At 40.1% G+C, this 13395-nt stretch overlaps 1 protein-coding gene across 1 annotated transcript in view; it reads right to left on the reverse strand.

The window, feature by feature from the left end:
• Positions 1 to 287: 287 nt before the first annotated feature.
• Positions 288 to 13395, reverse strand: part of pemt (phosphatidylethanolamine N-methyltransferase) — a 23420-nt gene continuing 10312 nt past the window's right edge. Inside the window, exons 3-4 of the mRNA XM_046069271.1 lie at positions 5188 to 5262; positions 288 to 2062 (exon numbers count right to left, since the gene is read on the reverse strand). Coding sequence (XP_045925227.1) covers positions 2008 to 2062; positions 5188 to 5262 — 130 coding nt within the window. The 3' untranslated portion in view covers positions 288 to 2007. The remainder of the gene's footprint in view (positions 2063 to 5187; positions 5263 to 13395) is intronic.

A 13395-nucleotide genomic window follows, 5' to 3' on the forward strand; every position in this document is an offset into this window, starting at 1 on the left:
CAGGTTGTTTCTGATTTGTACCTGAGAAACTACACCCAATTTTGTGTACTGCATTATAAAGCGTTAGTTACTCAAACCAATCAAATTAATAATTTATCACAGGAGCTGCATTAGTACTCCTTGCTGCGATCATAAAAAAAAGTGGCACTTTTCCTAATTTTCCTGACTCATGCAAAGAAAGCTTAATTATGTGACATCTGCCTGTAGGAGGCAGATGTACTGAAGTGCTGCCTTAAGTGCATCCATTAGCAGGCGTGATTTCTTGAGACACAAAGAGAGGCCAGTTCTGCGAACCATGACTTACTCTTTTATTACATAAATAAAATGCTATCAGCACACAGAGTACATCACCAGGTCGTGTGTGTTCTTCAGTTTGGAATAGTTTGCATAGGTACATTTGAAAGAGATCACATAGAAAAACCCGTGCATACCATTGAATAACAGTGTGTTACATGACATCTGTGGTTTCAACAACAATGGCAGTGTTGAAGGCTATCTAACATTTGTGTTGTTTTTTTGTAGAATAAAAACCAGATCTACAGTTTTCCTCTGAACAAAATCGCTACACTGAGGTCTTCGTGACCCTCCTCAACTCCTTTAAATCTTTTGTTCTGCTTTGAAGGACACCAGGGACATTTCACTCACACCAGCTGTTCCAAGTGTTGTCGCGTTCAAAACAGTTACGTCATCAAATGTAGCACAGTGCCTTCATCAAATGTGGGTTTGTTTAAGAATTGCATAAGCATTTGAGATTAATTGAGAACTTGTAATGAACTGGTGAAAAACATCGTCGAAAAAACGTCAACTGCTTACCCAATTCACAGAGTCGCGGGGGGCTCGAGCCAATCCCAGCTGACATCGGGCGACCTGTGCTTTCAGTCTTTGTATATCTTACGAATATCGTGATATGGAGCCAGTTGCACCATTTTATGTCAAGGGTACCTGTGTCTGTTGGCCAAAATGCTGTTTGTGTTGTCAAAGCAATGCATCTGGAAAGGAAATAGATGGAATGACATCAACATCACAGAAGTCATTAAAATGATAGGAGTTTTTGACATGGGTCAACGATGCATCTCAATGGAACAAAGCTATGGGATCTATCTATTGGAGTTCTACCTCTGAGCAAGAGCAATATTTTTTTTTACTAAAATTTTCTTGAATTTCTATTTCTTCATGTCATCCGCTGAGGTGGAGGTGGTTAACAGGTTCAGCCATCAGCACTGATGTGTCAAACTTTCTCTGCAAAGTTTGCTCTTTTAAGCTGGTATTTTGCTCTGCATCATTTACACCAACCTAAGCCGAAATGTCTGTCCAGTGACATTACCTGACCTGATGAATTTGACATTTAAGCATTGCATATAGTGTCTACATTAAGGTGGATGGTTTTTTTTTTTATTTCTTCTTTATGATTTAGGTTTGTGGTGGTGGTGAGTGGGTGTGTTTTTACTGTACATGCAGTAGAAATCTATCCTATCACAGCTTTAAAGGAATTACATGACATCTTGGGAATGGTATCTGTTTACTTTCGAGAAGATTGATACCACTCCCATGTCTGTGTGTTCATCACGGAGCTGAATGGAGGTCAGCCTAGCTCAGCATAAAGACTGGAACTGTTTCTTGATGAACAACAGTCATGGCAAAGCTACGCTAAGTTAATCACCTTCTGAATCTATCTCCATTCTTAACTCACAAACATGAGAGTGTTGTCAATATTCTCACCTGATTCTCAACAAGAAAGTGAATAAGCACCCTTGACCAATTAAGTACATCATAACCATGTGCTTACATCAGAAAATGTAGCTTCCACATTCATTTGAAGAGCGGAAAACAAAATCAAAAAAGAAACACTGTCAGCTACACTGTGACTGCAGCTTCAGTCCACACCGGAGGTGGAGTAACGGTCAAGGTCTGTTGGGAAGTCTGCCCCTCGTACAGTCTGCCTGTCCTCGTGACAGGACGAGAATCTTCAGCCAAACCGGGAGCAGGGAGCGCCTACGAGGGAGGTGATTATTCATGCTTGCGCCGCTGACTCCTCTCCTGATAGATCTGTTCAGTGAATGGTCTGTAAATACAGCAGAACAAACATAAAATGGGACAATAAATCAGAAACTGGAACGCCGTACCACTCTGTGCCAGGACCGCGTGTGTGTTTTGAACCGTGAGAGAGCTTGAGTGTGTGTGTGTGTGTGTGTGTGTGTGAATGATAGGAAGATGCCTTGTGTCTGCACACGTTCCACCTCTCTGTTGTACGCAAAACAATGTATTGCACCCCCATATTACACTGACAGCTATAATGGAGAACAGCAGCTCTGTTACTTGTGTGTAATTGAGGGAATTTGGAAAATAACAGCCTTAATAGATGAGAGGGGGAGTTGTTGTCAGGGGGCCCACACTTCCTTGGCACTTGCTGACACCTGACCTCTGAATCACTAGACACATTTGAAAAGTGTGCAGGCGATTGAAGGATGCATGTTAGCCTTTGCTACCTGTAGTATCCTGAGTGCATGATCGCAAGCGTGGCTATGTGGGGGCCACCAGCTGGAGGGGCCAAAGAGAAGGAAGAAATTGTGTGTAAATTATTTCATGTACCAAAATTACTTAATAAGGCTATAGCCAGGGATAGGCACTATTTATGTTACATGCATTTAAACTACATATTTCTACTAAATATAAAATAGGATTTTGCAATTTGTATTTGATAGGGTTGACAGAAATGGTTTCATATTTTGTATCAAAATACCTAGTGTTTTGTATTTTGTAGTTTAAAAATACTGTAAAATACTTTGTGAGAAGTGATATCATCAGTAAAATGATGCCTCTGATCGGTGCTTACTCAGTAATTTGCCCACTTGCCCATTTCTTATCACATTACATTCTAAATATTATTAAAGCCAGCATACGACTCAGGGACTGTAGTACGTGAACACACTCATTAACTGACTATGCTTTGTTGATGACAACACATCCACCCAGACCAGATAATGTATAATTAAATTATTTGGCTATGAATAGATCAAGCGTCATAAGGGCATAAGAGAAAGTCAAGCCTAAGGCACCAAAATGAGCCTTTTGAGTTTCCTCTAGGGATTTCATAATAGATGGCAAGGGATTAAAAGTCAGCTTTCACCCCTGTACCTCACTTTCTATCCCAGGTGATTATGAGCTAAAAAAGATAAGAGGCATTGTCTGAACTTGCAGTGTGGTTCCTGCATCTATCCCATTGGTGCCTTTTCTCATTCCAATCACTGTGCGAGGTAATATCCAACTGGACACCTTGCTGTCTTCACACAGTTTAACTAAATGAGATCATTCAGAATCTTTGCCAGAGGCAAAAGTTAAATATAGCATATGGATCTTTTCCCAGTCACAGTGTGAGGTCAAATATGGCACCTGCCTTTCCCTCAATTCACAGTTTCGGGCTAAATGACACAATTGTGAATTGGCGCTGTTGGAAATTGACAAAGCAACGTGTACACCTGCGCTGTCATTCACAGCGTGTGTTAATGAGTGACATTTTCAGAAAAGTATGCTTCCGAGTCGAGACTCTATGGGCAAATGAAGCCATTCTGAAAGACAAAGCTGGCTGAACCTTTTCCTTCCAACACTTGATTTGAATTTGGATTGGTAAACACTACTGCGTGTGTCTGCTTGAGAGTTTTGTATGTGATAAATGTAGGTCAGTAAGTTGTGACGTATCTCTACCATTCTCCATCATGTGTCTTGCTACTCCTATCCTGGTGAATCTTTTGTTTATTACGGCGTCCTCAATATAGTGAGTTAGCACAAAGTATGATGTGTTTATGTATAACCATTTGCATATGTGTTCCATTGTTGCACATTTGAATCATATGCTTTTATGCTGCTATGTATCTGGTTCTGTACATATAATGCAAAGGACAGCTGCACAGTTAACACAGGTACATACAAACAAACACCTATACACCTGCTCTGAAGATGACACGTGTGCACACAGCGCGTCCCCCCCCCAGCTCTGCCTGCACACAGCAGCTGCTTTCATACTGAGCTCTGCCTCATTTGTGACTGGCTTATGCAGTCGCAGCATGTTTGTGTATTTCTGTGTGCATGCGGGTGTGTGTATTTCTGCACACAGACAAACAGATGACCAAAAGTAGGTCGCTCATAACTGTTTTTTAGGTCTTATCTTGTAATTGCCATGGATGACCATGAGGCTGACCAACAAGGCTTTTAACGGGTGAAAAAAAAATCTGTTCACCTCTACCTTTTTTGTCCATCTCAGCTTTTGGCAAAATGAATGAATATTGTGCTTAATAAATGGAGATGAAAATAAAACACAAGAGAGGAGGAAAAAGGGTTGGGAGTAGAATGGTACGTCATTTTCCTAATGGCTTGCGGTTTAAGTGGCATATCCTCAGAACAAATATTTACTCTAGAATTTAAATAAGTTACACTTAGTCACTTCATACATCTTGGGATGATCAGATAGCTAGCTGTTGTAGCATTTATCTGATCCCGGATCAGTGCAACCACTAAATGATCTGCATAGGTGAGCAAGCGGCATGAATGAAGGCCTGTGAAGATGATGCCTGTCTCATTCTTAGACCGTATTGTGTATTTTTGAATGTGTGTTTGATAACTAGGTAGATGTTATCGCTAACAGCTCATAGTCGTAACTAACTGATAAAGTGCTCAAGTTCATCTTTTGGCATTTTTGGCAGTTACCAAACAGTGTCAGGTGCGTTCCCACCACTCTCTGGGCTGGTTCTGGGCTTACAGAGATTTGTGTGTAACCCGGAAAACCAAGATGGATGCAATCAGATTTGTGATATGGCCAACGAACACACATAAATGTGGCTTGGCATTACAAAAATTTATCAAATCACATCTGGATTTTTTCGGGATTTGAGACATGTGAAATGACAAGTACAAGGCCTAAGACATATTGACACACCCAAGATCTGTAGCAATTCAATGGACCCAAGACCCAATCAGACTGAATATAATTTGGACCTGGCCTTGGGTCCTGGGTTGAGTCTTGCTTACAAGGAATCTAGAGTACCAATGAGGAGCACTAGTTTGTGGGGAGATAGACGCATAGCGTTACAAGAGTTTATATAGGAATTCAACAGGGAAGGATTTTTGGTCCCCTGCTGTTTCAAACTGCTGGTGAGTGACAGATTTCACTGTGTCGGGGTGCATAATACTTACCCCTCAAATCTTATTGCCACCTTATAAGCCACAGCTACTATGGCAGTCAGGACGAGACCAACAGGACTGGCACCACTGAAGAGAGAGGGAGAGAGTTACATTAGAGTTAGAGTTACATTACTATTATTAGTATTTATTATACTAAACTCATGGTATTAGTATGTATGTATGTATGTATGCAGATGACCCTATCATTATGGCTACAGCAAAAGGACTTCAAAAAGCGATTAATAAACGTGTTGTTTTTGTAAAAATGGAAGTTGAGTATAAATAGTAGCAAAACTTCTGGTGCTGAAAAAGTTAAAATATTTGGCCACCATAAAACTGATGTGTGGAACTATCAATTCCTCTGTCATGGTGAATTCGAAATTGTTCATGGTTTTAAATACCTGGGGTGCTGTATTTAATTGTTGATTTAGTTCATTTGGCTGTAAGGAGCTGAACATGCCTCTTGAGCTATGTTGATTTACCAACTTTGATAGGCTTGTGATATCTGTTATGTTGTGTGTATGTGAAGCATTGGGGGTTCTGAGAAGATAGCAAGAGAGGTTACAGCTGAAAATATTCAGGTATGCATTAGTTAAAAAAGTTAAAATGTCAACTTATAAGTTGACATTTTAATAATATGATATACGGGGAGTTAGGAAGACACCCACTATGTATTGGTATTAAAACAAGAGTTAATGGTTACTGGGGGAGTTTGTTAAAGGGGAAGGAAAGAAAGCTAAACCGAACAACTGTTTATTTAATTTGTATATTACTAGAACATATCACCATGGATTAAATTTTTTCAGCAAATATTAGACGCAAGTGGCTTTTCATACCTTTGGTTACATCAGAGTTGAGATAATATTTATGAGTATGTCATCATGTGACTTAAATTGTAAATTAAAATAGGTCTTAAAAGTATCTACTTTGTGAAAACAAGGGGTATGCCAAGGCTATTTGTAATGTTCAGGTTTTTAATGGCAGAATTCTTTAAACATCAAGAAGATACCAAGGCTGAATCTGAATCTGAAAAAGAGCAGGATGGATGGGTTAGGTTATATATTGTGTGTATAACATGATATGTATTGGATAAGTGAATCACTTCTCAGTGAAGTAACCGATTCAGGCCATCTGTCTCAAACAGATGAGGGGTATTAGGGAAATATACTATATACAAAAGAAATACAACTGCTGGACTGAAGCAAAAAATCAGCTCCCTGACTGCCAGCGAAGAACAAAGAGGAGTTAAACTGGATTTTTTAAAGAAGTGATTGATTGAGGATATAGTCAGTGATGAATAAAGTAGTAAAGTCAAATATAAGACCCTTTAAAAAGACCATTTTTAAAACTGAGTTTAACAAATGGTTTACCCTGTAGCTCGTCCTTGTGGGGGAAAATGAACACACACAGCACACTGACCTACATATACGTGATCGAGTGACATAGTGACACAGATTTATTTTATGAAGAGAAAAAAAACAGGTGGGGATACTTTCATTTCATTTCAGAAGTGCATATAGCCTTGCACGTTAATAAAGTGGACATAATTAAGTAAAAAAGTGATGGACTAAAAGCCCTCTCATGTGGAGCAGCAGTGTGAGTAATAAAAAGTTATTATCTGAAATCACTGAAGACACATTTCACATGTTCAGTATAAAAACTATGTGTGTTCTGGACTGCACGTTGTGTCACCTTATACATTTCTCACCATGACACATATTCAAGTGTACCATTGCCATCATCATCAATAATGGAAGCAACAGAATACAGAGTCCAGTTTGGTATTCCAGAGGTTTTTAAGGCTAAAATATAAAAATCAATGTCTTCCTATGGTTCAATTGTAGTAATAACATTTAAAGAACATTTTAAATGAGACATTTGCCAATGCCCTGGAAAAAGAGCTCTTTAGCTAGCTAGCAGCGTGGTACCGTGGGCAGCAATGTTGGTAAGTTGGTCTGTCAGACCACCACTTTGATGCAAACTGAGAAACACATATATGTTAATTTTGAAAATCCAGTTTCTACATAATTTCTTCACAGATTAATTCATGGGGGATGCTAACCTAAGCATTGCTATTTAAGACTCCAATTTCCCACAGTTAACTGTGCAAAACCCAAAATTATCTACATGGAAAGGTACCACTGAGGATAGCAAGAAAAATATATTTTTGTAATTTGGGTGAACTGACCCTTTAATGGATTGGGAGGCAATTCCAGGCTGATTTCTTTGTTAGTTAGTCTATAATTATGATCATCTTTGGCCTAACTTAAAATCACACTCACAGTGTGATGCCCAAAGTTGGAATGCACTATTTTGCTTTTCTCCCTGGGGAACCATAAACCAGGTCAGGTGAAGTGTTTGGCACTACTTGTGGTTTTCAAAAATTACTTTCCTTTTTTACTTTTCAATTATTTTGACCTGCCTTTGACCTTTTTGAAGACCACAGGAGCCACTGAAAATGGGACTGCATGGGGGGCATGAACACAGGCACACTGGGAGCTTTTTGGAGATTTAAAATACCAGGTCAGTACTTTTTGATAGAATTTTTGATAGAGAGAAGTCTTTAATTTCTGATTTGGACACCAAATCTGACATTTCCTATTTGTTTGCAATCCCTGAAACAGGGATTTCATATGTTGCCTGTCACAGTTGGTCCTGTGACAGTTGGAGGTTGCTTCCTTTGTTTTCTTTTCCTGTGGTATTCTGTGGGCGTGTGTGGGTTTGTCTTTCCCTTGGCAGGGAGCTGGTCGCCCGGCAAGGCTACACACCTGTTGCCAATCCTCATCTACACCTGGTCTTAAGATGACTCGTCGCCAGATTATTCCTAGCCATAACTTGGTTGAGTACTTCAGGCCAGCTTGTTTCCTGAGCGTTTAGTCTGTTTCCAGTGTGTCTCTGCCTGAACCCAGATTAATGTTTTTTGTTTATCTCCTTTTTCAAGTTGCCGAGTCCGCTGTCATTTGGCCTGCTTGGAGGATGTCTAGGAGAGCGGATTGCCCCTGCCCAGGACTGCCTGCCCCTGCTCACATCTCACCCACTATCATTTTGTACTAGTCCTTTGTGAATAAACTCTTTACTTTGACAGGCTTTGAGTGTTCTGTATCCGCACCCCGGCCCTCAGTCTTACTAAAACCTAACATTGCCTGCACTATTGTGTCCATTTCCACAGGTTACTGTGCTGGACAGTAGCCACTGCTGACTCTCATTCATCAGTTTAAGGATGCTCCCTCCTCCACATCGTTCTCTGTAACATTGGACTTTTCTCACTCCTTTCAGTCCATAGTGTACTGTATGTTGATGGCAGGAAAATGGGAACAAAACTGTCGAGCCTTAGAGCAGTCCTCTTGTGACCTCAGATTTCTGTGTCAGTTCAGTAACAACTGTGATTACATTCGATTCATGGCTTTTGCCAACTTGAAAATCTGACACACAACACTGGCTCCAGTGAGGCCCACTGTATGTGACACACAAATCTGACACAATGATGAGTCAGTCGACCTAGTGCGGTAATCTCTATTTACCACTGACCCATATTACAAACGACAGTACCTAAATTGGTCAGACCATTGGCTGACTTGCTTGTGCCAAACTGGATAATAATCCCCATTTATCAGAGTAACACAGCTCTCCCCTGAAGAAAAAAGAAGTAGTGCCTTTCTTTATGGTAACTGGTGTGTTGTATGTTAGCCCTTTGGTTTTCCTCTAAATGCTTTGGATAAGGGATCCTTAACATGATTTGTTATATGATGTGATGATCAAACTTACAATCGTGTGATCCATAGATAGATAGAACAACTGTCAGTGGATATTCATCCGTCTGTAAGTGTGGTTGCTGTTATCTAAATCTGTATGGAAAACTGCTTCAATGCACACTCATGGTCGGCAGGAATATCAGGGTTTCCTCTATATGCATTCAGCAGCGGCGCACCGCTGCCCACGATCATTAAACTATACGCTACAAATGTTTTCACTCGCACACTGTGCAGCACGGCATCAGTCAATGCTCGGCTCGCTTCGTCTCCTCATTCTATGCAGAACATACGTGACAGATGGTGTTTTAAGAGCAGCGTAACTCTGAATCAGGAGGTGCGCAGCGAGTGTTTGATTGTCCGAGCGGCAGAAAGTAACGGTGAAAGCGAGAGGAGGAAAATATTCTGGCAGTAAATGTACGGTGTCTGTTACAGTGTGTCGGCTTCTCAAGACCAAGAAAAGTCTGTTGTTTCCCACCTGCTGGAAAAGTGAAGCCGGTTAGCGCTAAGTTAGCTAACATCTCCCCTCCCCTTTAGACCGCGCAGCTGAGCAGCTTCTAATGTTAAGCTACATAGCTGCTATGTAACTTAACATTAGCTCAATTTATAGAAAGTAACTGGAGGCTGTATTTTATTACTGCCTACTTGTCCAATGTTGAGAACCTCAGGTACAAACTTCGACTAAACTGACATAGCCTGCAGCTCTGTCCTGGACAGACTGATTCAATTATTTTTCAGTTTTCAGTCTGAAAAAGTGGTTTTGGAAAAGAAAGGACGGAGGTGACTGGAGGAGCTGAGGTTAGTAAAGCTAACTAGTGATGCAAAATAGTCCTTTTAAGATTTTAATGTGCAAATAAAATGCACCTCAGAAGGGAGGAGGTTTCTCATGTTGCCTATTTTTTATATTAATGTCTGCAGATAAATGTCAGAAGCTGTAAAATGAAGACACAAAAGGCAAACATGAACAGTCGTATCTATAATGATTCTGAGGTCACATTAACAGGGTTTTCCTGCCGTTAATTCTTAGGGGTGATGCCCAAAACATGCTGTGCCATCACTGTAAAATCACTGTGGAGCAACAGAACCGACCAAATTACTTTCTCCAGATCTAAAGGTTGTAGTTCCTCCAGTAGACTGATCTTTGGCTGTTGTTTATTTATTATCTGCTCTAGCTTTTCCAACTATTTGTTCAGAGATATGGTAAAAATTAATGGCCCAATATGATGTCAAATTACATATTTTTTATTGGAAAACATTAATCTAATTTTGCTTACCTCCACTGCTCCAACTCCATCCTAGGGGAAACACTGAATATGTAGATCATATGCTCACCTCTGTGGTTTTCCTGATGAAGGGCATTAGCAGAGCTTGTTGTCGGATAGTGTTTAACCAGGGAGAAGTGCTTGCCTGCCAGATTGGGGCATAAAGGTCCCTGCACAAACATATAGATCCAGAAACTTGCAGACATTCACAGATAATGCAAATGGCGTGTAGCAAAATAGAGCCAACTGAGAAGTTTACTTGCAGGTGAAACGAAGAACTCTCTCTTCCTCCGACTCAAACTTTTTTTCCCACTCTTTCCCGCAGTCCACTTACAAATGTCTTATTTCTCGTATCCTCGGCTCCTCAGTCCTTGTTCTGGTTAGCCATCTCACAGGCCGTCCCAAAGCTCTTATTTGTGCTCTGAGGAGCAGTGGGAATCGAACCCCGGTCTTTAACACCAAAGGCATTTAGCCTAATAAATCATTTCCAATGTTCAAAAGACACCATGATCATATTCTGGGTTATTCAATTCACAATCGGAATATCAACAAATACAGATGAAAATAATGAATAAATAATATAAACTCATTCTGCCAGTAGTAACAACTCCTATTCCTCTGAGCAGGACACAGTACACAGTGTAAATGCAGAATGCAGGTTGTTATTCATGTGCAGGTGTTTGTTAAACAGGTAACAGCTTGAGAGAGAAATCATGCTGCTCTGGAGTCTTAACTGTGAGACTTTATTAGTATTAGCACAGTGCACATATGTGCAGACACAAACTCCATTAAAAGTCTCGACAGCTGTTAAAGCTGACTGACGGCTGATCCAGCTGTGATCAGCTGCCGCCGTCATCAGAAATGGATGTTGCTTCACGTGGAGGAAAGGATGTCTCATTTCAACATATTTCCGTTCGTTTCTTCTTTCCTCACATGGTTTAAGGAAAAGAGGCAAGTGAGGGAAACGTGGATGCAATTAAGAGACTTGATAAGCACCCCATCTGTCTGTATGTGGTCCAATCATAGTCCTCCAGTTGCATGTAGCTACACACCTGTGTTCCATCCAGTAATGAGACTCCGCTGTATATCAACCTGCGGCTCTATTTCTAGTTGTGCTACCTTTTTCATGTTGCTTTCTGCCCCTGCCTGACCTTGTATTTCCTGTGCCTCACGTTAATTCATTCCTCCCTGGATTCTTTTTGCCTACTTCTCTGCTGCCTGTCTGCCCTGCTCTTCCGTAGAACTCTGGATCCCTCGCTCACAATTTCAGGGCTTTTTTGCTAAAAACAGCTGCCTACTGAGTCTGGAAACAAGGTGCATAAGAGAGCTGAGAGTGTATGGTATCTGCCATATATATATGTGTACCCAGGGCCGGCACATGGCATAGGCGACATAGGTTGATGCCTAGTGCACAAAATATCAGGGGGTGCTAGTAGCGCTTCCGGTCGCTAACTAGCTGGCTAGCAGGTAGGGTTAGCCTCCTTTGTGTTGCAACGCTATTGCAAACTGCAGCGAGTTGCAGCCAGATTGTGAAAGTAGTATGGTAGTTTTGCAATATTGAAACATAAAAACTGAGGTGCAAGCTTGCTCTGTTTGGGACTCTGAGATGCAATTTGTCGGAGGTGGTGAAGTTAATATGTGTATTGATTTCTGGTGAGATTTCTGCCTGATCACAAGTGTTTCACTTAGCTTCAATTTCCACCTGCTTGTCTTATCCAGTTTGTAAGATGTGTTTGTAAGATGGCCTGATAGCCAAGCAATAACCCAGGCTAATGAGCAGCAAAGTATTAGGGCAGGTAGTAAAAATATTATGAATTCTAATGAAGTTATGACGTTATGACGTTAGTCTCGTAATATTACCAACTTCGTCTGGACATGTCAGAGAACACTTATACGTGCGAGAGATTCTGAATGTGCAGAAGTTTTAAACATGAGAAGAAAACCTGCTGAAACACATGAGCTATTAAAGTCCAGGAGTTTCTAACTGCATTAAAATGAATTAATTTCTCATTGAGGTGAAAATGTGCCACATGCACATTTAAAGAGGTTATTTCCCCAAACAAAAGACACTTAAAAGGAGGGAAGACTAAATCATTTGTGTTGACTCAACAGGGATTTTATTAAATGAGTTTGTCTACAAGGCAATAGCTACAGACTGCCTAAGAGGTTTATTACATTATACTCTATTAATTTTTTAAATTTTCAGCTGTCACCTGAATTTTGTGTTTTCCCTTTAAATAAATAAAGACATTATCACCATTAACTGATGCTGAGAAGGCAGGAAATTAAGTGTTTAATGCTCAAAAATAATGCCAATATAAAATCTTGCCTTGGGCCCCTACACTGTCAGGGCCTGCCCTGCTTATACCCACCTCTGGCCAGGCACTATTACTGCATACCTCTATTCACATGTTTTTCTTGCAGGCTATAGCCAATCCTCTAATTGTTCATGTAATCTGTAGTGTTTACTGAAAACAGGAGACTTTTGTTCCTTTACATAAGTCTTTGAAGCACTGACACAATTAATAATCACTTCACATAAAAGCCAGTCCGTCCTCATGTGTTGTGATTGTTTACCTTGAAAATAAATACAAAGCTCATGAAGTTAAAGGTGAAGTTAGACCACAGTGAGATGCCGCTATGCTGCTGGGTTGAAAATCTGAATATTTGACAAGACAAGATGTTCATAAAACAAAGCTTTAGCTTTGACCATCCACTTACAGCTGATTAGAGGAAAATATAAAACAGGGGTATTCAATTAGATTTCAAAGAGGTCTAGTTAGAGAAAATTTCCTGAAGCAAAGGTCCGGAACATCAAAACGACGAACTTGCGTTATCATTCAGTACAATAACCTATAGTTGTATCAACACATGTTTTTAGTGACCAACAGACTGTCAAATCAAATAATATTTCAGTCAGTTTTCACATCAAACTGGAGGGATAATAAATAATAACTATTCAAATAATAAATTCTAAATTTAAGTAAACTAAAGTGCCTAATTTTTAGAAAAAATGTAATAAAAAGTGTAGCTTGAAGTGATGAAGTGTAGTCTTAACCAATTTTATAATAAACACTCAACACATCATAACAAATGAACAGCTGTAATGCCTCCTCTTCTCTTTCATTTCCTCTTACAGAGCTACCACTTTCCTACTTTCTGTTGTTCAGTGAGAAACGTGAGCTCCAGCTAGCATATTGGAGATCTAT

The sequence above is a fragment of the Micropterus dolomieu genome, linkage group LG14 (assembly GCF_021292245.1).
Source record: "Micropterus dolomieu isolate WLL.071019.BEF.003 ecotype Adirondacks linkage group LG14, ASM2129224v1, whole genome shotgun sequence".
NCBI lineage: Eukaryota > Metazoa > Chordata > Actinopteri > Centrarchiformes > Centrarchidae > Micropterus > Micropterus dolomieu.